Below are 26,816 nucleotides of genomic sequence, written 5' to 3' on the forward strand. Positions count from 1 at the left end.
AAAAATATCCCCTCCATAGACACAATTCAGATTGAATGGGCCCTAAAACTTACTAGAACGCGGTGCAGGAAACCCACGTTCCTACACCGTATTCAAAGTGCACTGCCCATGTGATCTACAGCGGGTGTCTATGCAGTAGCGACACTTCAAACACAGGTCCCAAGCGTAGTGGGTTTGCCTGCATCAGATTGCATGGTACAAAAGTACCATGTGATCCAGTTACAGTGCATTTCCAAAAGTAGTGCATGCAAGTGTGATTTCAGCCCATTCAAAATTAATGGGCTGAAATTGCACTTCATAGAACTGCATGTGAATCCCACAGGAATTCACACCGCTTTGCTGTGCGATTCCTAGTGCGACCATCAGTACATACAATGTATCAATGATAACGCATAATATTTTACCCGTTTTTATCTTTAATTATTTCATAAAGGAGAAAGTATTAACAGGTTTATGAGCAATGCTTTATAGAGTATAAATTGCTTCTTCATCCACAATGTTGAAAGGGCAGCTGATCTACGATAGCCCACGATCAGCACCAAACCACATGAAACGATTCTCAGGAAGATCCCCGATATGAGCAGACCTTTCATGGTGATGTTTGGGAAACCTCCGGCAGAAGGGAGTCTCCAGGTCCTGCCTTCCTCTGTAAGAGATCTGGTAATTGGTAAAATTGTTCCAGTAACTTGAAGGTCTGGGGGGAGTGCTATGACACGAAAGGTTGAAGTTTTGAGAAGACTGCTGTCTTGTTTCATGTGGAGTCTTTCTTCTCCCAAGTCCCTGAAAACATATGTAAAGGTTATCTCCTTTTATAACAGACAAAACTTTTATTTTTTTCTTCTTGGATAGAGTGGGAAAGGATTAGAACCTCTGTTAGGTGTTTATTTCTATCAGGGTCTCATTGTAAAGATTAAAGCCCCGTACACACAGGATGAAAATTGGCAGGGAATTTTCGTACGACGACCGATCTGCCAATTTTCGGCTTGTTAGTATGATGCTTCCGGCAACCAACTCTGACTTTTCGGCCGAAAAAAATCTGGTGTGCAGACTATAAAATTTTTGTTGGCCGTCAACACAACGGCTGATTTTTCGTGCAGTCAGTACAGATTTCGACAGGGAAAAATCTAATGAGCAAGTCTGGGCATGCTCAGAGAAGAAAGAACACAAAGAAAGCAAACCAACACATGACATCACTTTTGAAGTAGAATTTTGTTGGGCGAAAAAATTCGTGTGCAGTCTAGGCACATTCCAACCAACAAAACACAACTCTGGACAAAAGACGGACGATCGGTCGGCCGATAATCATTGCGTGTGTACGGGGCTTTATGCTCATTTTCTGTCGTGGTCACATAAAGGCATGATGGAATAATCAGAAATCTCACCAATGGAAACAATAAAGGAAAGGATTAGCACATCTGTCAGGCTTTTTTTATTGCCACCCATGCAGGTGACACATTTTCTTGTTCTTATCCTCCTGTAAACTGACCCTCCCCACTCTATCCAAAACTAACACACAATAAAAGAAAGAAAAAAAAAAAAATATTTGGTGGAGTTTGGCTTATAAACTTAGTTCCAGGGAGACAGCTAAGCACAATATTGAAATCTATATGTGTAAACTGTTTTAGTTGTCAAAGGACATGTAATTGTGTTCAGCCAGTCTTCTGATACAGGCACCCCTGCCAAACAGTAAAAGCAGGTTACTGACCTCAGTTTTCCCTACTGCAGTTAAAGTGGAACTAAACCGAACCTTTTGAAAACTACCAACAGGCAGCTTTTTATTGAAGAGGAATGTTATGGCTCTTTTGCAATAATGCAAACTTACCCACCTGCTCTCAATTTTTTTTTTTTACCAAATATACACTGAGCTGCACATGCTCAGCTCGATGTGCATTCCTGAAAAACTTCAGCTGTGCAGGAACGACTGACTTCCATGCACATGTACATGATGACCACATCCCCCGTTTGCTAATTAGGAGACCGGCACCCAGGGAGATAGCCAAATATAGTGGCTAATAAGGGATGTACTGTAACTAGTACATCACTGGAAGGTGGAGGCAAGTATACCGTGGAGTTTAGTTCCATTTTAAAGAGGAACTTCTTCCAACCCACACACAGGAATACAGTCAATATGCCACTTTTCTCTTGTCTTCTTCCAATGCTGCATAAATATACACTGCTCAAAAACATTAAAGGAACACTTTTTAGTCAGAGTACAGCATCAAGTCAATTAAACTCCAGGGATATTGATCTGGTCAGTTAAGTAGCAGAGGAGGGTTGTTAATCAGTTTCAGCTGCTTTGGGGTTAATGAAACTAACAGGTGCACTGGATGGGCAACAATGAGACAACCTCCAAAACAGGAATGGTTTTACAGGTGTAAGCCACTGGCATTTTTTTCCCCTACTCATCTTCTCTGACTGTTTTTCAATAGTTTTGCACTCGACTAGGGTCAGTGTCACTACTGGTAGTATGAGGCGATACCTGGACCCATAGATTGCACAGGCAGTCTAACTCCTCCAGCATGGCACATTAATACGTGCTATTGCCAGAAGGTTTGCTGTGTCTCTCAGCACAGTCTCAAGAGCATGGAGGAGATTCCAGGAGACCGGCAGTTACTCTAGGAGAGCTGGACAGGGCTGTAGAAGGTCCTTAACCCATTAGCAGGACCGGTATCTGCTCCTTTGTGCAAGGAGGAACAGGATGAGTACGGCCAGAGCCCTACAAAATTACCTCCAGCAGGCCACTAGTGAGAATGTTTCCGACCAAACAATCACAAACAGACTTTATGAAGGTGGCCTGAGGTCCTCTAATGGGCCCTGTGCTCACTGCCTGGCACCATGGAGCTCGACTGGCATTTGCCATTGAACACCAGAATTGGCAGGTTCATCATTGGCATGACAATGCCCGGCCTCATGTGGCAAGTGTATGCAACTAGTTCCTTGAGAATTTAGAATACCATTGAATGGCCCCTATGCTCGCCTGACCTAAATCCAATAAACCTCTGGGACATTAGGTTTCAGTCCATCTGATGCCGCCAGGTTGCACCTCAGTCTGTTCAGGAGCTCAGTGATGCCCTGGTCCAGATCTGGGAGGAAACCCCCCAGGACACCATTCGTCCTCTCATTAGGAACATGCTACGATGTTGTCAGGCATCCATACAAGCACATGGGAGCCATACAAACCATTTTGAGTTGCTGCAATGTAATTTTAGCAAAATGGACTAGCCTGCTGCATCATTTTTTCACTTTGATTTTCAGGGTGTCTTTGAATTCAGTCCTCTGTAGGTTGATAATTTTCATTTCCATCAAATAATGTGGCATCCTTTCGTTCCTAACACATTACCCAGTCCATATCAGTATAGATATCCAGCATGATAATTTTCCTCATTGAGATCTGATTTGTTTTCAAAGTGTTCCTTTAATTTTTTTGAGCAGTGTACTTACAATATTGTACAAAACCAGCAGATCCATCCTAGTCCTCTTCCTGCACACTGCTCTCCTCCAGGTCCCATCCTGTGCTGCTATCTTCCTCTTGTAGGTCATTAGGAGGCAAGCTGTCTCTTCTGGCCCCTGATGATGTGCATCTGTTTTGGATTGCCTTGAAGCCTCCTGGAATATATACCATAGGCCCTAGTGATTGTAGCCATATTAGTGCACTTCGAATGAAACAACTGAGTACAGTACTGATATTATACTTTTTTTATTTTTTTTTATTTGTACTAACATACAATTTTTCAGGATAAGCTTTTGGGGTGCACCCCCCCCCTTTTTCAAGGTCCCAGCAGTACAAATGCACAGAGTTTTAATAAGACAATCTCTGAGAAACAAACAATTAAATGTGCACAGCATTTGTAATTAAGCTTGGATAGTCAGTGAGATAAGGCAGGGTAGTATTGCAGACCCTGGTAGGTGCACACCCTGAAAGCATGTCCTGAAAATCTAGATGCGCAAATAAAAAAAGTATGACATCAGTACTCAATTGTTTCTGTTGCCTAGGCAAGAAAGGCAGAAGTGCCAGCACCTTCTATAAAAAAAAAGTCATAGTAGGAGTACCTCCGGTCCAGGGTGGAACACATAAGCACATCATAGTTAATCACAGCAATATATAAAACGTAAGGGCTGTCCTGAAAGACTCTTGGAAAACAACTTGAAATTTCCCTAAACATCTTTTAGGACAGCAGCTGAGAAGATAACCGAGACTCACCCCATTAGGGAGGGACAACAGCTTGCAGGACCTTTCTGCCGAAGGCCTTATTGCTAACTGATAAAAAGGTCCAATATGTAATAACGAGCAAACGTCAAAAAACTTGACCACGTGGCTGCCTTGCAGATCTGCTCGGGAGTAGCACCAGCTTTTTCTGCCCAGGTGGTTGCAAGAGCTCTAGTAAAATGCAATCTAATCCCTAAAGGAGGAGGTAATTCCATATGGCAATATGCTTTCGAGATTGCCGATCTGAGCCACCTGGCTATTGATCCTTTAGATGCTCAGTGACCTTTTTTGTTACCGGCGAAAAGAATAAACAGAGTCGGGTGACCTGAAACTTTTTGTTACCTCCAGATAACACAAACGAGTTCTCCCTACATCCAATTTGTGAAAAAGCCTCTTTTTATCCCCAGAGGGATTTGAACAGAAAGTTGGTAGGACAATGTCTTGAGAACAGTTTTAGCCAAAGCCACTTTTGGCAAAAAGTTTGGATCTGTCTTGAGGATGATCTTGTCTGCAAAAATGGACAGAAAAGGTTCTCTTACCGATAGAGCTTGAAGCTCACTGACCCTTCTTGCCGAAGTAAAGGCCACTAAAAAAAAAAAAAACATCTTGAGCGTCAGATTTTTCAGTGAAATTGAATCCAAAGGCTCAAAAGATTCTTTCGTTAATGCATGAATAACCACCGAAAGATCCCATTTTGAAAAGCTCTTCACCTAGACTGGCCTGTTCCTGGCCAGAGCCCTAACAAAATCTTGCAACTAAATACTCCAAGGCAATAGACCTTTCCAAGAAAACTCCTAAAGCCACCACCTGCACTTTAGGGAGTACTGGTTGCAAGTCTTTTTTCTGCGCCAGCCTGCAGAAATTCCAGAATTGAGGACAAGTCTTCCAGGGGTCGACCTTCTAAATGACACCAGGATATGAATACATTCCAGGCTATTGCATAAATAGCCCCAGTGACCTTTTTCCTACTGGAAAGCAGGGTGGCTATCAAGGATTCTGAAAACCCCTTTTTTCTCAGCAGATGATCTTCAGATACCAAGCGGACAGCGTTAGTCTGGCTAGATCTGGGAAGTTCACTGGACTCTGAGACAGAAGATGCTTCCTTGGAGGAAGGTGTCAAAATGGTTTGCCTGATAAGTGAAGAATCGTGGAGAACCAGGCCCCTTTTGGCCAAAAGGAGGCGATTAGAATCACAACAACTTTCTCCTTTTCTACCTTCCTTAACACCCTCGGAATCATCTGAAATGGTGGGAAGGCATAACCTGGTTAAAACTCCCAGGGGTCATGTCAGGGAAGAGCAGAGGAATTTACGTATTTTCTCTGGAAACAAGAAGATACATCTGGGGTGTCCCCCATTTTTTTGTAATCAGGGCAAACCCCTCCGGATTTAGGGCCCAGTCTGCTTCCTGTACTACTTGTCTGGACAGGAAATCTGCAACCTCATTCAGCATGCTTTTGAGTTGGACTGCTGATAATGATAGTAAATGCTTCTCTACCCATTCCAGAATTTCCTGGTTAGTAGCTGCAGGGCTCTGCTTCTTGCTCCCCCCTGCTTGTTTGAGCATGCCCCAGTTGTGGCATTGTCCGACAAAAGCTGGACATGGTACCCCTGAATGTCTCTTGAGAAGGAATTCAGAGCCATTGCTACTGCCCTTAGTTCTCTCCAGTTGGAAGACCTTGAAGCCTGCTCCTGGAACCATGTTCCCTGAGCCAGATTCTTTTCCCAATGGGCCCCCCAACCCCAGGCACTGGCATATGTCGTAATTACCCCTGGATAGGACTGACTGTTTATTCCACCACCAGAGCAATCTTTTCACTTTGATTGGAATCTTTACTAGCTTTTTCAAAGATTCCAGATTGTGATCCCAGGCTTGCAGAACAAAGTTTGAAGAGGCCAGAAAATGGAGTCTCGTCCATTGAACAGCTGGAATGGTTGACGTCAGGATTCCCAGGGCTGACATAACATTACTAACTGATACTAATTGATTGCTCTGTAACATAGTAACCACCGATTTTACCTTGTCCTTTTCTTCTGGTATGAACATCTTTTGCTCCACTGAACAAATTTTGTAGCCCAAAAATTGAACCATCTGAGCTGGCTCCAAGTTTGCCTTCTGGATGTTCAGGATCCAGCTCAGACTCCAAATGGCTGCGAGCCCCTGTCAGATCCTTCAGCAGTTTCTCCCTTGAAGGAAAAAATAGAAGGAGGTAGTCTAAGTATGGGATCACTGCAATACATTGCAGACGAAGTGAAGCCAGAGCCTCCGCCATCACTTTCGTGAAAATCCGCAGAGCAGAAGAAAGGCCGAAAAGAAAGGGGTCAAAATTGTAGATGAAGAATCGGATTTCCCATGTTCACCACTAGTCTCATATATGTTTGAGATTGAATGCTGATGGGTAAGTGAAGGTAAGCATCTCTGATATCTATTGATGCTATGAAGCATTATTTGGTCAACAGATTCCGGACTGTAAAAATCGAATCCATACGAAATTTTTCGTAACGCACTGTTTTGTTTTAAATTGAGAATCCGACAAAAGCTTCCGGAAGGTTTCTTTACCAGAAAGACATGCGAGTAAAAACCCTGCTGATATTCTTCTGTAACTACCACATTCTGTTGTATCAGATCCATTATAAGGATCTTTAAGGCCAGAGCTTTGGTAGAATCTTTCAGAAGATTTGTGATCAGAAACCTTTCTGGGGGAATCTTTGAGAATTTTATCCTGTACCCCTGGGAAAGCTTTGTCAAAATGTATTAGCTTGATGTTACCTTTTGCCACTGGGGGAGAAAATGTAGAAGTCTTCCTCACAGAGGAAGTGCCCCAGACATTGGGTCTTATTGGTCTGTGTAGGAGGATGGAAAAGGAGTCCTCCTTTGCCTTTCTGCTTTTGTGAGGACCAGTTCTGTCTCTTTGATTGAGGCCTGCCTTTCTGATCTTGAGATCTTTGAGGGTGAAAAAGATGTCCGAGAGGCTGTTTCTTTTTAGCGGGGAATTACTTTTTCCTGTCCGCTGTTCTATCCAGGATGGAATCTAGCTCTGGACCAAATAACAGGTCTCCTGTAAAAAGAATCCCGGAAAGCTTACTCTTGGATGCAGAGTCACCCGCCCTGGTCTTCAACCAAAGTGCTCTTCTGGCTGAATTAGAAAGTGATGCAGACCTAGCTGTCAGCCTAGACTCAGCAGAAGGTCCGCTATGTAAGCTACAGCTGATGAAAGGGTAGAGAAGGAATCCAAGATTTCTTGTTTGAGTGGATCTGCTACAATATGTGCTTTAAGCTGGTTAACCCAATACTCCAGATACCTGGCTACACAAGTAGTTGCCATCGCTGAGTTGAGGTTTCCTAGAATAGCCTGCCAGGATTTCTTAAAGCGGAGTTCCACCCTGGATTTTTTTTTTTTTTTTTTAATACCCCCGGGACAGTCAGGGCTAGTGCATTCCACAATGGCTAGCCTCTGATCTGTCCCGGGTTGCACTTACCTGTTAGGACAAATACTTACCTTGCAAACGTCTTGTCCAGCGCTGCCATCTCAGATGTGGGCAGCTTGAAGCCAGGGAGATCCCCTTCGGCGTCTTCTTCCGCCTTCTTTGGTCCCACGATGCTCTGCGCCGGCCCCGGCGTCACTTCCGGGTCGCGCGCGTCATCCCTCTACAGCTTCTGGGCATGCCCAGAAGCTGTTTAGAAGGGGATGACGCGCGCGACCCGGAACTGACGTCGGGGCCGGTGCAGGCGCAATGATTCCTGGGAGCTATGACGTTCAGCTCCCAGGAATCATTGCAGAGCCAGGAAGTGACGACGGGCCGCGGCCGAGGAAGAAGGAAGTAAGGTAAGTATTTTTTCTTCGCTACGAGGTAAGTAAAAAAAAAATAAAATATATGCGATTATCCATTTCTTTTTCAGGTGACCTGGAGCGAGAAGATGGAGGTAAGTATAAAAATAGGGTGGAACTCCACTTTAAGGAGAAGATCTAGTCTCTTGTCCATGGGATCGTTCAAGACTCCTGTGTCTTCGAACACCAAATCCGTTGATCTGAATACTGTTGTAGAATTTCATATTAACCCATGTATTTCATATTATTCATATTAATTTGCATATGTTATTAATATAATTATTATCATCATTAATAAGAGATGTTTTATTATCATCATCATCATAGTAGTAGTGGCAATACTATCATTATTCAATATTAAAGCAATAGTTATTAGTCTTTAATAATGTTTACTATATTATGTCATAAATTAGAAAGCTATGCCTAAAAGGTGAACTCTAGCTGACCACTCTGCTTCATACTGGTATTTTTAATAAGACAGTCACAAGTTTACTGGGTGAAAGTTATAGTATAGTATATTAGTATAAAGATCAGACAGTTTCAGACATCTGTGTCGGAACTGCAGATATACATTATTTTTTTATTTATGGTAATTACATTGACGTATGTTTTGACAACCAATCATATTGTACCACATGTAATGCTATGGTCAAAAATTGTTATAAAAAGGCTTCCGTGCCTTTCATTCTTTGAACAAATAATTAATTTGTTCCCAGCTGCAGCTGTTGTTTTTAAACCTCCCTTCTTTTTTTGAAATGTATTGCCTGGTCGTTTGTTACTTTTCTACATCAATATTTGCGAAAAAGCAGCGTCAAGTTTCGGTACCTTGTTCCAGACTGCCACCGGGTCCTCCTCAAAGGGAAAACGTCTTATGAGCTTAAGGGGGAAAAAAAGTTTTCTCTCTGGGTCCAACCATTGTTTTTTTGATGGAATCGGAGAAGGTACGCCCCTTTGGCTCACTGAGGCCTTCATACACACGGTCATAAAGTCTCTTCTCCTAAACCAAGCGTAGCATAAATTGCCTTAAGCAAATCATCCACCTGATCCAAAGACAATTTATATTTACTGGGAGCATTTTCCACTTCCTCTCCTTCCTCTTCCTCTAAATCTTCATTGGAATGAGCAGGAGAATGGCCCTCCTGGGTAGCGGGATTCAAATCCGTATCCACCAGAGGGGTTAACAGTGGGCCTTAAGAGGACTCTGAGGTAGAAGCATTCCGCGCTTGTTAAAGATGAACGAAAAGACTGAATGGTGGCATCAAGCTCTTTCATGTCGCTACAAACTGACGTTGATTCTTTCTTAACAAGAGCAGCAATGCATTCCTGACATAGCGGCCTCTTCCACCCTTCTGGCAACTTAAATGAGGGGGATTTCTTTTTCAGATCAGAGCTTTTTGACTTCCAAAAACAAACAAATGGAACCCCCAGCAAACACTCAAGGCTACACACAGGTGCACAGTGAAGTGTATCAGGACTCCAAGTCCCCAGACAGGCCCCAGCCACCAGGGAGGGGGGGGGGGGAAGGTAGAGCTCAGAGTACAAGGGCTACTTACAGTCATCCCTTACCTGGGCCTTGCTGGTGCCTGTCCCCCCTGCAGCTGCGCCTGCCTCCATCGTTGGCTGTATTGCACACATTGCGGGTACCGCCCCATCAGGATACCTCACTTCCTGCCTGGAGCTCCCTGAACCAACACCAAGATAGTGGCGGCTATTGGCGCCATGCCAGCCTCCACGCGGACCGGGGCCTCCTGCCAGATCGCCGCCACCCAGGAGCAGCACCCGCATGCAGTACCGGCTCTCCCTCCCCAAGCATTGAAGGGAGAGAAGGAGCCCATGCACACCAGATGCCTCAGGTGGAGCCAGGAGGATCGATAAATCTTGAAAAAAAAAAATTAACAGGTGGAGGCAGGAACCAAGTCTCCCAGGGAAACACCTAAGAGATCCCGACTCCCACCAGGTGATCCCTCCTGGCTGGTGGAAACGCAAAGACTGATATGTGGTGGGAAGAAGCCTCCTTTTTAAAGATTAGTGGATGAGGAGTTTCCTTGGATGTGGGAAGAGCCATGGTCTCTCAGGTGCTGTCCTGAAAGATGTTTAGGAAAAAAACATTTTTGCAATTGTGTGAAAGAAGGAAGCTGGTAGAGTGAAGGTTTGTTTTAATCAATATCCCTGCAACCTGCTGATTGACCAATGAAAGGGCATAATAGGCTTGCCCTATGTTGTCCCTTGATGTTCAGTTTTTGACTGACAGCACTGGCCAGAGTGCTGACCTCACTCTACTGGTCTTGAGTCCTGCTTTATATTACAGAAGGGTTATATCAAGGCGGATTTGGGTTTGAATGCTTTTTTTTATATAAAAATACATGAATACATATGTGTAGTGTAGTATATATGCCAGTATATATAGCCACAAGTGGAGGGGCTACCTATAGCGCTTGCTGTGGGTGAGCAGTATTGATAATAATAATTAAAGTGCAAACAGTGCATCAACACCATTAATATATTTTTGCAAAAAAAGATATGATATCAAATGGGATATTCATCCTACACTTCTTAACCCACCCATGCAGCCATGGAGATATATGACATCTTTAATTATGTAGGCAATAAGAGAGTCAATGCAGACAGCATCTTCTCGGGGGGAGTACAACACCCCAATAAAGATTTAGATCATATTCATCCTACACATATGTGTAGTGTAGTAGTGTAAGTTCCATTTAAGTGTGTGTGTCCCTGTGTGCACTCGGGTCAAGCTTTCTGCCCTGCCAGACAGGGCTGTGCTGTGTGACAGAGCTGTCAAAATCTCCGGAATGGATGACAGAAATACAAATTCTTTGGCAGGTATGTACTTAATCTGTGTATTTAGCGGCTTGCCTAGGGATCTGCTTAAGTAGGTGAATGGATCACTTTCTTAGCACACTTACGGAATCCAGGTATTCTCCGCTCAATTGTATTACGTGTCTGTTGTCATGTGAAGAAAATGGGAATCCATTTTGGACTTCAGTCTGCAAACAAGAATACATTTCAATGCTGGTTATTACACAGACGAGTGCCTCCATTTATAGGGTTGTCATTCTGCAAAGTACATACACGAATCATAAAGTTATAAAGATCTCTATTTAATAAAGGATATATATCATGAAAAAATTGGAGGCTGCCATTGCTGAGGTCTCATACTGAAATGCTGTGGATGGCTGACCATCTGTGTCAGTAAATGTGTTGCTGACCCAGAACAAGTGTGTATACTATAGATTTCTAATCTTAGTGCTTTCTCTGATTCAGTGACTGAAAGTACAGAAGCAAGTGGGTCAGCAATACAGCCAGCTAACTGAAGAGAGAAACATTTTTTGGCAGGTTTTTATTTTTGACTGTGACCCCATTAAAGAGATATTCCCATCACTCCCTGTCCATGTGACAACTGTAGATAAAAGAGGGGAGTTCTGGTGGTCAATGGAACATAAAGGCGCAGACAGCAGGAAAAACACTGTCAGAAGTTCTAACTTCTGGCAAGTTACTATGACTGTCTGTGTCCCCATTGGAGAGATTTACCCTCTGTATTTTTTCGGGTGACCATTGTAACCAAAACAGAAATGATGAGATATCCAAAAATTCAAGGTTGGCACAAGGTTGGTTGGTGACAAGCAGGGATTTATCTGTATTTCCTATTTGGTCCCTGAAACTGGAAGGATACCACTGCACAACCCCAATGCATGCGTTCCTGGAAAATTGCTGTGTATGTGAGCAGGTGCTGAAGAGACTAATCGGTAGGAACAAAAGATAGTCAAGGCATAAGAACGCCACCAGCACACAGTGGATCTCCAAACCAGGTCCAAAGCTTTAGTTAGCTCTCACATTGTTACAGCAACAGTAAAGTTTCAGAGCCTTGCAGGACCCCTTCATCAAGCATGTGACATGCCTGATGAAGGAGTCCTGCAAGGCTCCGAAACGTTGCACTTGCTTTAACAATTTAAATGTTGAATAGAGCTTTGGACCCACATTGGAGATCCACTGTGTGCTGGTGATGTCCTTCTGCCTTGAGTCAGGAAGGAAGTGTATAATGCAGAGAACACAGGGCTCAGGAATGCGTAATGCAGGGATCAGGAGTAGATAACAGAGTGCAGGGGTGAGTAACACACAAATTAATGTACAGTAAAACCTTGGATTGAGAGGAACTTAGTATGAGAGTGTTTTGCAAGACAAGCAAATTTTTTTTATAAATTTTGTCTTGATAAACAAGCAATGTCTTGATATACAAGTAGCATCATGTCACAACTGAGTATAAAAGAGAAGAGAGGCGCCTCTAAGTGTAGCAATATGGGTACATTTAATAAAGGTACAACATTTAGCAACTCACATGGTTGATGATTAAAACAGGCACATCTAAGTATTCAGGCATCTGGGGTAAAGCTCATCAGCCATGTGAGTTGCTAATTGTTGAACATTCATTAAATGTAACCATATTGCGGGCATGACTTGGATGTAGAGTGAGGTGGACGTCCGCTTCGGGAGCTCCTCACATCCTGATTAAATCAAAACGAACTCCAGCGGATATCAGCGGTTATATTCCCCCTCTTGGGCATTGTGAGTTGGTGGAGACTGTCGGGTTTCATTTTCTATGCCATCCAAACGCCGCTCTGCTGTGCAACAGCCGCCTAAAAGACTCTCTGACCCGGAGGCCCCGTGCTCTGACGCCATCTTGGCCGGGAAGCTGCATTCCCTATTAGTGGAAATTGGGGCAGCAAATCTCTCTGAGCCTTCTCTTAACACACCGGAATGCACTCTGGGCACATATACTGAGGTCATCCTTCAGGCCATCGAACGTAGCAAGACCTCCCTACTAGTTTGCATAAACCACCTGGTAGAGGAATGTAATCTCATCCGCAACGACCTGGATAAGATTCGGGGGCCGCCGCACGGAGACCAAGAATCGTATATCTGTCACGGAAGATATCACTACGCAACATACGGGTCTCCTTGACTCACTCCAGCGCACAGTACAATCACTGATGGCTAAAATCGGATGACGCTGAGATTCACATGTGGCGCAATAACATCTGTGTGTTGGGCCTACCCGAGAGAGCAGAGGGGGACGCACCAGCAGAGTTTACTGAGGCATTCTTCAAGGATATACTGGATGTGAGGGATGTCTCCCCCACTTATGTATTTAAAAGAGCCCACAGGGTCTCTACTGACAGTAAGATTCTGGGGGCACCCCCCAAATCCTTTCTGGTCCGGTTCCTAAACTACTAGGACAGAGATAGAATATTCGGCGAGGCCCGAAAGAAGCCTGAGCTGCGGTTTGAAAACACATCCATACGCAGATTTCTCGGCCGAGTTGCAAAAGAAACGTAAATCATTCATGGAGGTCTGGCGGAGGCTACGAGAGAAAGGGGTGCAGTACAGAATGCTCTACCCCAGTTGGCTCCGAGTTACCCACAATGGCAAAGTGTGTTTTTTTCAACACACCGGAGGAAGCGGATTCCTGGATATCATCTCTTCACTAAACCTGTTGGGGTAATACTAAACTTAATGCCTTTTTTTTTTTTTGCAGGCACACTATTTTTCTTCTTCTTTCCCTTACACAATTCTGATGCCCACATTCTACCACAAGATGGAAAGGGGAAGATCCTATTAACAACATTTAAAGGCGCACTTCTAGACTTGGTGGCACTTTGACATGTTACACTCCTGTGCAGGATTTGCGTTTCGTTATCCTATCTGAGGAGTTCTCCCTTTGTTGAACATTCCACAACGATTGTTTTTTTAGAAACATAGAAACATAGAATGTGTCGGCAGATAAGAACCATTTGGCCCATCTAGTCTGCCCAATATATCTGAATCCTATGAATAGTCCCTGGCCCTATCTTATATGAAGGATAGCCTTATGCCTATCCCATGCATGCTTAAACTCCTTCACTGTATTTGCAGCTACCACTTCTGCAGGAATATTATTCCATGCATCCACTACTCTCTCAGTAAAGTAATACTTCCTCATATTACTTTTAAACCTTTGCCCCTCTAATTTAAAACTGTGTCCTCTTGTGGTAGTTTTTCTTCTTTTAAATATGCTCTCCTCCTTTACCGAGTTGATTCCCTTTATGTATTTAAAAGTTTCTATCATATCCCCTCTGTCTCTTCTTTCTTCCAAGCTATACATGTTAAGGTCCTTTAACCTTTCCTGGTAAGTTTTTTCCTGCAATCCATGTACTAGTTTAGTAGCTCTTCTCTGAACTCTCTCTAGAGTATCTATATCCTTCTGGAGATATGGCCTCCAGTACTGCGCACAATACTCCAAGTGAGGTCTCACCAGTGTTCTGTACAGCGGCATAAGCACTTCTCTCTTTCTACTGCTTATACCTCTCCCTATACATCCAAGCATTCTGCTGGCATTTCGTGCTGCTCTATTACATTGTCTTCCCACCTTTAAGTCTTCTGAAATAATTACTCCTAAATCCCTTTCCTCAGATACTGAGGTCAGGACTGTCTCAAATATTCTATATTCTGCCCTTGGGTTTTTACGCCCCAGGTGCATTATCTTGCACTTATCCACATTAAATTTCAGTTGCCAGAGTTCTGACCATTCTTCTAGTTTTCCTAAATCCTTTTCCATTTGGCGTTTCCCTCCAGGAACATCAACCCTGTTACATATCTTTGTGTCATCAGCAAAAAGACAAACCTTACCATCGAGGCCTTTTGCAATATCACTTCTGAAGATATTAAACAAAATTGGTCCCAGTACAGATCCCTGAGGTACCCCACTGGTAACATGACCTTGTTCTGAATGTTCTCCATTGACTACACCCTCTGTTGTCTGTCACTCAGCCACTGCCTAATCCACTCAACAATATGGGAGTCCATGCTCAATGACTGCAGTTTATTGATAAGTCTTCTATGTGGGACAGTGTCAAAAGCCTTACTAAAATCTAGATATGCAATGTCTACTGCACCTCCACCGTCTATTATTTTAGTCACCCAGTCAAAAAAATCTATAAGATTTGTTTGACATGATCTCCCTGAAGTAAACCCATGTTGTTTTTCATCTTGCAATTTTCAATTTTTTTCTGCCAGTCGTAAGTGTTAAAGACTGACAAAGCCCTCAAAGTCTGTTCTTCAGATAAGGAACTGTATCTTTACATCTCACTGTATCCAGGTTTTCCTTTTTTTTTTCACTTTTTATTTTTTACTTTTACCTCCAACCCAACTAGGCAACCAGACCCAGATCTTTTACATTGGGCCTCGGCTCTTCAATTAACGGAGAGCTGGAGATGGAAAAATCCCCATATCAAGCACTTCTCCCATCACTCTGAGACCCACCGCTTGGGCTCCAGGATAGATCTCGCTTTTTGTTCATCCACTACTCTGCCTATCATTACCTCAGCAAATTATCTATCAGCTGGTTTATCTGATCACCTCCCACTTGAGGTCACCCTGCGGCTCAGGGGTGGAAACGGGGCAGGTGGTTGGAGATTAAACAAACAATCGCTGGCTACAGGACTCTAAGGTAGTAGAAAACGTGCAGGGGAAAATTGCCCAATATTGGGAATTTAACGAGAACACCACTAATCTGCTGGTGACCTGTGACGCTTTCAAAGCCACTATCCGGGGTGAATATATTTCAGTCATGAAAATAGCCAGGGTGGAGTGTGCTGCAGAGATTGCGGGTCTGAAGGACCAGGTAAACGAGGCCAAGACCACCTTTGCATCAAACCTTTCTCCAGAGGCTTACTCCTCCCTGGCTCAGACCTGTAAAGCGATATCTCTGCATTTCTTGGGTGCTACCACAATGGAGGCAAAAATACTCAAAGCCAAATTGGTTGAATCCAGGGATATGAACGGGAGGCTTCCTGCCAACCTGGTGGCTGACCCCAAATACCAAACTATTTTTCCACTTCTTCAAACTGCAGGGGGAGGAGCTACTTCCGACCCTCCGATATTTTACTGGACTTTAGGAATTATTATGCAACACTTTATCAATCACTGTCCCCCTTTTCATCTGCTGAATTAGAGGCTACCCTAGGTGAATTGTCCTTACCATCTCTGGCAGAAGATGATGTTGCATCTCTTGAGGCTAATTTCTCAGTGGAAGAAATTGAAGCCACCATTTGTTTCCTTCCCCCCCACCAAAAAACCCAGGCCTGGATGGGCTCCCAGGCAACTGGTACAAAATGTATGTTATTGAACTGGCCCCAAGACTTCAACACTTGCTTGATGGAGGGCACCCTACCTGAATCCATGACTCAAGCCCACATAGTGCGAATTCAAAAACCTGGGAAAGACACCACTTTGTGGATATCGTCGAATCTCACTCCTGAACTATGAACTTGTTTAACATAGACCAAACTGGCTTTATCCTGGGCAAATCATCGGATGTAAATATTCATAGAGTGCACACGCATCTACAACTTCCTTCAGAAGATGAGGTTATTAGAATACTTGTGGCACTCGACTTAGAAAAGGCATTTGATTTTGTAGCCTGGCCTTATATGAAGGAGGCGCTCAAGGCCTTTGTGTTTGGCCTCATTTTCCACAGATGGATCAACATCTTATATCAAAAGCCGCAGGCCCAAATTAAACTGGAAGGAGCTTTGCGCCCCCCCCCCCCTTTTAAAGTAGAACGGGGTACCAGACAAGGATGCCAACTCTCACCAGCTTTGTTTTTCCTTGTGGTTGAGCACCTTGCCTCGGCTATCAGGTCCTCCGATGCGGTTGGGGGGTGCGGGTCGGGCCCCTGGAGGAAAAATTGTCTCTCTATGCCAATGTCATCATTCTTATCCTCCGGGGACCCCGGGCCCTCCCTCCGGCGACGTTGGACTTGCTGTCAACTTTTACTAACATGTCCGGGCTTAGGGTGAATTGGGACAAGTCTCTGATACTCCCAGTAGATGCTGAAGCTGCACAGAGAGTGGATCCATCAGTGAAAATATGTTGGGCGGACAGGATTAAGTACTTAGGAGTTATATCTTACCCAGGGTGCAGGATTTGTGTAAGCTTAATCTTTTCCCTCTCTTACAAATGTTCAAACTAAGCTAAAAGCCTGGGCCAATCTCCCTTTAACATTGATTGGGAAAATCAATTTAATTAAAATGAAACGACTTCCCCCCCCTCTGTTATACGTCCTGCGCCACTCCCCAGTATGGATCACTAAAAGGATTTTCAAACAATTTAACTCCCATATCACCAGTTTTCTATGGGGTTCTCATCCTCCTAGATTTCGGCTCTCTCTACTCCAACGGCCCTGGACTCAAGCCGGGCTCGCCTGTCCTGATTTCTCCCTATATTTCACTGCTACTATGCTATCCCATGCCCACAATTGGCTCACATCTGACACCTCTAACTCTGCAGTTGCCCTGGAGGCAACATTCGTGGGGTCCTAAAAAGCATTATGAAATGTCCTCTTTCAAGGCGTTAAAGCCCCTCATCCTCTCACAATCTCACTGAAAGCGGTGATCAGAGCATGGGCCTCGGTAACTCTATATGCAAAATACAGTTCCAGTATACACTCTCCAAATACTCCCTTATGGCTAAACCCATCGCTACCAGAATTCTTGTCCATACCCGATCCCATGGTGTGGGCCTCTAGGGGTGTCCGATATCTATCCCAAATATTCCAGGGAGGCATACTGCAAACATTTAATCAGCTTAAGTCCCAGTTTTTGTTGCCCAATTCCTACTTCTACTGGTTCTTCCAGCTTCACCATGGCAATCAGACAATTGGGTGATGCCCCTTTGACCATCTATCAATCTGACATAGAAACGCTCCTTCGGGATGAATCTCCTAAAAAGCCATTATCTACTATCTATCTAGACCATGGGTGTCCAACCTTTTGGCTTCTCTGGGCCACATTGAGTGTACAGAAATTTTCTCGGGCCGCATTTAAAATATATACTTTTAGTTAAGGTATACAAGTAATAAAACGCTGCTGTGCCCTTCCTATGCTGCTGCGCCCCCCCCCCCAGCACTAATTTAACACAACTAGTGGATGATCCCCTCCGAAGCTGCCTCTGTGGCTGTGCCCCCGACTCGACTTCTTCCTCCCCAGCAAAAAAAAAAAAAAAATTGTCAGGGGCAGTGGGCCGCATTGCCTGCCGCAGGTTGGACATGCCTGATCTAGACCCTACAACCAACTGTGCATCAAGGTCTGGAGGGTTAACATGCTTTTTGGGTGGCGGAGTTTCTGGAACTAGACTCTGAGGACTGGGAGGATGTCTGGGACTACTCCTTTACCCACCTGGTGTCTTTGAGTGATCGTTTGACCCAATTTAAAATCATACATAGATTCCATCTAATGCCAATCAGATTACACAAAATATACCCAGATAGGCCAGAGAGGTGCTGGCGATGTCAAGCAGATTCATCCACATACCTACACATGATCTGGTATTGTCCCTCTATCCAATCTTACTGGTCAAGTGTCCTAAACTTCATTACTAGTTTAACTACTATTCCTATACCACACACAGTTGATATATGTATCCTAGGACTGGTGGATGCCCTGGCCCACTCTAGAGCAGTTCGTACTTTGCTGGGCCTTCTTTTTTATGCCCGGAAATTAACTGTACTTAAATGGAGGGCCACCAGTGCTCCCACCCTCAATATGTGGAATTCATTGGTCAATTCAATAATCCCTCTATACAAAGAAACATATCTAAATAGAGGAGGTCCTCAAAAATTCAACAAAATATGGGATATCTGGCTAGAGACAGATAGCACTACTGTAGAACAGGATGATCCTGTAAGTCAGTGTTTCTCAACTCCGGGCCTCAGGGCACACTAACAGGCCAGTTTTTAAGTATTACCTTGGGGAGATGCAGATTAGAATACTGCAATCACTGAGCAGCAAATGATATCACCTGTGATGAATTTCAGTTTTCTTGCAAACCTGGCCTGTTAGTGTGCCCTGAGGACCGGAGTTGAGAAACTCTGCTGTAAGTGCTCCATCTTGCACTGTCCCCAAAATGATTTTATCGGAGGCGACTAGCCATTGGCCACATGACTGAGTTATTTGTTACCCAAATTGGCCATGCATGCGGTACGTGGAGCACACAACACTTTTTGTATGTGCATCAAGTTTGGGGGTTTTATGTTGGTTCTTTTTTACTTGTGTTTTTTTTTTTTCTGTTATTGAGTCGGGGTATGCCCAGAGGCTCTAGTTTTGTACCTTTCATGAAAAATGAATAAAAAGGATTTACATAAAAAAAAAAAAAATGTAACCATACTGCTACACTTAGAGGCACCTCTCTTCTCTTTTATACTCTGTAGCTCCTGCTTGATTTTTTGATTTTGCTTCTAATCCCCTTGTGGAGGCTGCAGTTTGTGGATGGACATTTTATGGTTACACAACCTATCACATTGCTATAACCTTTATATGGACTATAAACCAAAGGACTTGTGAATAAATGGTTGTGGAACCAATCATCTGAGTTTCCATTATTTCTTATAAGGAAATCTGCTTTGATATAAGAGTGCTTTGGATTACAAGCAGGTTTCTGGAAAGAATTATGCTCGCAATCCAAGGTACAATTCCCCCACCCACCAAAAGCCCATTTCCCCATTAGTATAGATCCAAACTAACAGTTCCAAATCAACCCTCCCAGTCTATTCCCTGAGTACAGCCCCCCCTTCCTCCCAACTAAACCCATAGTACAGACCCCCATCCCAGTTGAACACCTTCTACAGTGCTTTCTCCCAGCCTAAACCCCAGGACAGACTTCCCCCCCATATTTACCCTGTACAGAACCCCCTCCTTCCAGCTTAAACCTCAGTACAGACTCCAGTTCCCAGTACAGGATACAGGTGTGCATAACGCAGAGAGTGCAAGGGTCAGAAGTAGGTATTGCAGAGAATACAGTGGTCAGAAGTGGGTACCACACATGAGATATGCAGGTTTGGTTCTCCCTTGTGTTCAGTGGAAAGTCCTATGAGGTAGTTGTGGGTGGGGCTACTCACCGGGGGGGGGGGTACCTTTTGCTGTGCACTCGCTCACCAATGCCTAGGGCTGGGTTCATGTCAAAGTCAAACATGGCAGTTCCTTGGCTTAGAGGTGAGCCGTGCACTGTGAGTAGTGGTGGGAAATGTAGAGTTCCTCTGTAAAATTTTCAGTCCTGTGTCACTAATCACCCTACTTGTGAAATGTTATTTTAGGATTGAGGGACACCATTGAGCCTGTACCCTCTCTACCCATTTAGCGGTCCTCTGCCAACTCACTCCCAAGGATAGAATAGGGGTGCACTGAGCACTAGCACCGACCTCATGCTTGCTCTCACTTAGCTCCCTCAGCTCTCTGTTACCATGTTAACCACATGGTTTCCGTAACGTGGGTTTGGTCCCCTTATCTTCGGTGGGAACCAACAGGTTGTGAGGAAGCCAGTCACTGACCCACTCACTACTGGAGAAGCCTCCACCCTGCTAGGTACCACACTTCAGGACAGGCTGCAATATACCTTACACTTTTTCAAGTTACCCAAAGCATCACATTACTTCTCCTGCTTGTCTTTCTGAATAAACGTCTTGTAGTGGCTTTGCTTCATCCCACACATGTTCTCTACTGACCCTAGTTCTTTCATAAGCCAGGAACCATCATACTCCCCTTTAAATGACTTCAGACCAAGCTTAGGACAGCAGATGCAACTTTTACTTAAGTTGGCATTTTGACGATACAGTTCAACATAAACACTGTTAATTAACGTTTCATATCTAACTCTACTAGGCTGCCCAAGCATACCTCAACAAGGTAGTAGTCCATGCTTGGTGTTCTTCAGGAACAGGCAGATCTCCAGACTCCTGGTGCGTTTCCACAGACTGCAAGGTGCAGCAGTCCTCCTCTGATTTCTGCAGCAATCATGGCATTGTCCTGAGGGGGGACTCCCCGAAACCCATCCTTCCCCCCTTTTTATATTACAGGATGGGTAGGCTGGGTCCAAAAAGTCCAGGAACAGCAGTCTACAACATTAAAGCCTAGTACACACGCAACGATTTTCCGCCAACCGATCGTCCGTCTTTTGTCCAGAGTGGTGTTTTGTTGGTTGGAATGTGCCTAGACTGCACTGGACTTTTGTCGACCGACAAAATTCTACTTCAGAAGTGATGTCATGTGTTGGTTTGCTTTCTTTGTGTTCTTTCTTCTCTGAGCATGGCTAGTCTTGCTCATAAGATTTTTCCCTGTCGAAATCTATACTGACTGCACGAAAATCGGACGTGTTTTGATGGAGGACAAAAATGTTATAGCCTGCACACCAGATTTTTTTTCGGCCGAAAAGTCGGAGTCGGTTGTCGGAAGCATCATACTAACAAGCCGAAAATCGTCAGATCGGTCGTCGGACGAAAATTCCCTGCCGAATGTCGACGCGTGTGTACGAGGCTTAACTCTTTCCCCAGCCTGGGCCACCCAACTGCCTAGCTAACATTCTGTAGGCAACCTGCCTACATCTTGGCAGGGGGTTTAGCTTGGCAGCCCTTACAGGTCTTTGCACTGAACACCAGAGAGAACCAAATCTGCATATCTCAAGTGTTACGGACCGGAGGGACACCAATTGTGTTGTGATAACATCATTAGTATTGTGGTGCAGTTAAAGTTAGTGGGTGTCCCGGAAAATGTCTTGGGAGACATACTAGGCAAGTTAAAGTCATTACCTTGTTACAGGTCACACATATCAGAGGCAGTCTCTGCTTTTTCCAGGAAGCTGACTTAGCATGGTAAAGCATATCCTGAGTGCTTGTCATAGGCTGCTTCATATTCACATCTATGTGAGGAAACTACAAACACAGAGAATGATTAGGAATCAGATGACAAAAGTACAAGCCACAATTACAGTGAATCTCTAGCCAACACTTTTTTTTAGATTATGAATAGGGTAGGGAATGGTTAGAACCCCTGTTCATTTTTATTTTTACTGTCTGAATCCCTTAGGTCTCATGCATAACGGTGCCTGGTGGCGTACTATGTGAATTTCCTGACTACATTTGCATTGACATGCTATGTCTCTTCTGCAAACATATAAACTTATATACAGTGCCTTGCGAAAGTATTCGGCCCCCTTGAACTTTGCGACCTTTTGCCACATTTCAGGCTTCAAACATAAAGATATAAAACTGTAATTTTTTGTGAAGAATCAACAACAAGTGGGACACAATCATGAAGTGGAATGAAAATTTATTGGATATTTCAAACTTTGTTAACAAATAAAAAACTGAAAAATTGGGCGTGCAAAATTATTCAGCCCCTTTACTTTCAGTGCAGCAAACTCTCTCCAGAAGTTCAGTGAGGATCTCTGAATGATCCAATGTTGACCTAAATGACTAATGATGATAAATAGAATCCACCTGTGTGTAATCAAGTCTCCGTATAAATGCACCTGCACTGTGATAGTCTCAGAGGTCCGTTTAAAGCGCAGAGAGCATCATGAAGAACAAGGAACACACCAGGCAGGTCCGAGATACTGTTGTGGAGAAGTTTAAAGCCGGATTTTAATACAAAAAGATTTCCCAAGCTTTAAACATCCCAAGGAGCACTGTGCAAGCAAAAATATTGAAATGGAAGGAGTATCAGACCACTGCAAATCTATGAAGACCTGGCTGTCCCTCTAAACTTTCAGCTCATACAAGGAGAAGACTGATCAGAGATGCAGCCAAGAGGCCCATGATCACTCTGAATGAACTGCAGAGATTTACAGCTGAGGTGGGAGACTCTGTCCATAGGACAACAATCAGTCGTATATTGCACAAATCTGGCCTTTATGGAAGAGTGGCAAGAAGAAAGCCATTTCTTAAAGATATCCATAAAAAGTGTTGTTTAAAGTTTGCCACAAGCCACCTGGGAGACACCAAACATGTGGAAGAAGGTGCTCTGGTCAGATGAAATCAAAATCAAACTTTTTGGCAATAATGCAAAACGTTATGTTTGGCGTAAAAGCAACACAGCTCATCACCCTGAACACAACATCCCCACTGTCAAACATGGTGGTGGCAGCATCATGGCTTAGGCCTGCTTTTCTTCAGCAGGGACAGGGAAGATGGTTAAAATTGATGGGAAGATGGATGGAGCCAAATACAGAACCATTCTGGAAGAAAACCTGATGGAGTCTGCAAAAGATCTGAGACTGGGATGGAGATTTGTCTTCCAACAAGACAATGATCCAAAACATAAAGCAAAATCTACAATGGAATGGTTCACAAATAAACATATCCAGGTGTTAGAATGGCCAAGTCAAAGTCCAGACCTGAATCCAATCGAGAATCTGTGGAAAGAACTGAAAACTGCTGTTCACAAACGCTCTCCATCCAACCTCACTGAGCTCAAGCTGTTTTGCAAGGAGGAATGGGCAAAAATTTCAGTCTCTCGATGTGCAAAACTGATAGAGACATACCCCAAGCGACTTACAGCTATAATCTCAGCAAAAGGTGGCGCTACAAAGTATTAACTTAAGGGGGCTGAATAATTTTGCACGCCCAAATTTTCAGTTTTTTTATTTGTTAAAAAACTTAGAAATATCCAATAAATTTCGTTCCACTTCATGATTGTGTCCCACTTATTGTTGATTCTTCACAAAAAATTCCAGTTTTATATCTTTATGTTTGAAGCCTGAAATGTGGCAAAAGGTCGCAAAGTTCAAGGGGGGTGAATACTTTTGCAAGGCACTGTATCTTCAGGGCCCTAGCTTGACACCCCTTTCTCACTTGCTGTGTGTGCTAGCTCCCGTCCACTGACTCTCCACTGGAGTGGTCCCCTGGCAAGTTTCCCGGTACTCACAGACACTGTTTTTCCCTGGGTCGCTCTGCCTACAGCGCCATCCGTCAGCATACACTGGACCTCCTGGCTCAGCACCACACTTCTGGTCCACAAGGCTGACTGCCTGCGACCACCTTCCTCAGCAACAGGAGGGTGAGACAGCCGTCACTCTTCTCCTGGGACCTGGCTTCCCGCCAAAGACCCCCTGTCACATGTACCTGTGGCTTTTATAACTTACCCAGGATGCACCACTGTTGTGCCAACCCACTGGGATAGTCATAAGAGCCTGTGTGTGTCACTGACTGGGTTTCCTCCACTGTCCAACAGGCTTCCCTATTTGATACAGTGGGGAAACTCTCTCAGACCAGAGGAATCACACATGGAAACATGCAACATGCAGATCTTAGCAGATGGAGCTTTACTTAGCACCTACCTAGGAGGGTGCTACATCGGATATCCGTGCTAAAACATAGAAATAGCAAATGAGCAGTTCCAACATGACAGTGCACAAAGCAAGGTCCATAAAGACTTGGATGAGGGAGTTTGGGGTGGAGGAACTTGACTGGCCTACAGAGTCCTGACCTCAATCTGATAGAACATCTTTGGGATGAATTAGAGTGCAGACTGCGAGCCAGGCCTTCTCGTCCAACATCAGTGCCTGACCTCACAAATGTGCTTCTGGAAGAATGGTCAAACATTCCCATAGACACACTCCTAAACCTTGTGGACAGCCTTCCCAGAAGAGTTAATTTTGCCAGCAAATTTCAATTTAGTCTTAGTCTTAGGACTAAAATGGCATTTTAGTTTTAGCCCCATTTTAGTCTTCTGCAAGTGTTTTAGTTTTAGTCGTATTTAGTCGACTAAAACTCCAGTACATTTTAGTCGACTAAAACTCATTTTAGTCCTCTATAATGGAATGGGTGTAGTTCAATTGTAATTTGTAATGCATTATTTAAGCATTTCTCTACAATTTCCTAACTCATTATATACTACTGCTGGTCCTGGAGTGAAAAATCGAATATGTTATTATTTATGGTATTAAGCTTTGAGCATGCACCAGTGTTAATTTTGGCAGCAAATTTCAATTTAGTTTTAGTTATAGTCTTTTGACTAAAATGACATTTTAGTTTTAGTCGTATTTTAGTCATCTGAATTGTTTTAGTTTTAGTCATATTTTAGTCGACTAAAATTGTGTTAATTTAGTCGACAAAAACGTTTTAGTCGACAAAATTAACACTGCTTCCCAGAAGGGTTGAAGCGGTTATAGTTGCAAAGGGTGGACCAACTCAATATTGAACCTTAGGCTGGCCATACACTATACAATTTTCTTATTCAATTTCCTTTAGATTTACCTTAAACTATGTAGTGCAAGGGCCTGCCTGACTGCATACAAATTAACCACTTTAATACAGGGCACTTCCCTCCCTTCCTGCCCAGGCCAATTTTCCCCTTTTAGCGCTGTTGCTTTTGAATGAAAATTGCGCGGTCATGCAACACTGTACTTACACCAAATTTATATCATTTTCCCCCCACAAATAGAGCTTTCTTTTGGTGGTATTTGATCGCCTGTGCGATTTTTACTTTTTGCTAAACAAATAAAAAAAGACAGAAAAGTTTGAAAAAAAAAAAAGTTTTTTTGTTTATGTTATACAATTTTGTAAATAAATAAGTTTTTTCCTGCACTGATGAGCACTGATGAGACTGCACTGACAGGCACTGATGGGGTGGCACTGATGGGGTGGCACTGATGGGGTGGCACTGATAGGCGGCACTGATAGGCACTGATATGTGGCACTGATAGGTAGCACTGATATGCAGCATTGGTGGGCACTGATAGGCGACACTGCTGGGCACTGATAGGCGGCATTGATGGGCACTGATAGGCGGCACTGATGGGCACTGATAGGTGGCACTGAGGGGCACTAATGGGCACTGATAGGCAGCACTGGTGGGCACTGATGGTCGGCACTGATCGGCACTGACGGGCGGCACTGATGGGCACTAATGGGCACTGATAGGCGGCACTGGTGGGCAATAATGGGCACTGGTGGGCGACACTAAAGGATGGCAATGATGGGCACTTGTGGGCAGCACTGATAGGGAGGACACTAGTGGGCATCACTGATGGGGAGGGCAATGGGGGGCTCCCTGAGCCCTGATCGCCATCCCTGGTGGCCATAGTGGGCATCCCTGGGGTCATAGTGGGCATCCCTGGGGTCATAGTGGGCATCCCTGGTGGATCTAGTGGCATCCCCCCCCCCCGAGGGTCTGCACTGGTAATCAATGATCTGATTACCAGTGCCGACCCCCCCCCTGTCAGGGGAGCCGCCGATCGGCGCTCCTTTACTCGTGCCTGTCAGGCACGAACTAAGGAAAGCCGATCAACGGCTGTTCCTATTTACTATGTGACCAGCCGTGATTGGACACGGCTGATCACATGGTAAAGAGCCTCCGTCAGAGGCTCTTTACCGAGATCGGAGATGCAGGGTGTCAGACTGACACCCCGCATCACCGATCGCCGCTCTGCGCGCCCCCGGTGGGCGCCCAGAGCGGTGTTATCCTGCCGCCGTCATATGACGTCCGGTCAGGATAACACAACCACATTCCCGCCGTCAATTTGTAATAGGGCGGGTGGGAAGTGGTTAAAAGTGTTTAGGTTTGACCTCATATTATATGGTTTTGGTAAATCTAAAGGAAAGTTGAACAAGAAAATTGTATAGTGTATGGCCAGCCTAACTACTGAAAACTGGGAGGCCATTATAGTTCATGTGCGTGTAAAGGCAGGTGTCCCAATACTTTTGACAATATATAATATATATCTTTATAGTAAATCTATGTATTTGATGATAATAACAATATACAGACACATAGAGGCCGCCCCGTCTCACCCACACTCCGTCCCTGTCAGTGGAAGGGTTACTCCGGCGTCCTCTAGGCATCCCTTCTGATCCCGCACCGTCCCCTCACCCATACACAGAACTCATGTCAGTCACAGACTAGCTCCTGGTCTCTAGGGAACACAAAGGCGTCTACTGGTAACCATAGGAACCTCAAAC

At 44.3% G+C, this 26,816-nt stretch overlaps 1 protein-coding gene across 2 annotated transcripts; it reads right to left on the reverse strand.

Annotated features, from left to right (window-relative positions):
• Nucleotides 1-414: 414 nt before the first annotated feature.
• On the reverse strand, nucleotides 415-26,811 carry TEX36 (testis expressed 36). 2 transcript variants are annotated; one of them, XM_082269123.1, is made up of 4 exons: nucleotides 26,649-26,811; nucleotides 21,666-21,788; nucleotides 10,960-11,040; nucleotides 415-780 (listed from the first exon to the last, which is right to left on the reverse strand). In XM_082269123.1, exons 1-4 carry the CDS (start codon nucleotides 26,697-26,699, stop codon nucleotides 517-519), a joined length of 519 nt encoding a protein of 172 aa, XP_082125249.1. In that variant the 5' UTR covers nucleotides 26,700-26,811; the 3' UTR covers nucleotides 415-516. The 2 variants fall into 2 exon arrangements, with proteins under 2 accessions (XP_082125249.1, XP_082125250.1); XM_082269124.1 differs by having other exon boundaries at nucleotides 26,653-26,756.
• Nucleotides 26,812-26,816: the final 5 nt, after the last annotated feature.

This window comes from Pelophylax lessonae (assembly GCF_965119305.1).
Source record: "Pelophylax lessonae genome assembly, chromosome: 9".
NCBI classification, from domain to species: Eukaryota; Metazoa; Chordata; class Amphibia; order Anura; family Ranidae; genus Pelophylax; species Pelophylax lessonae.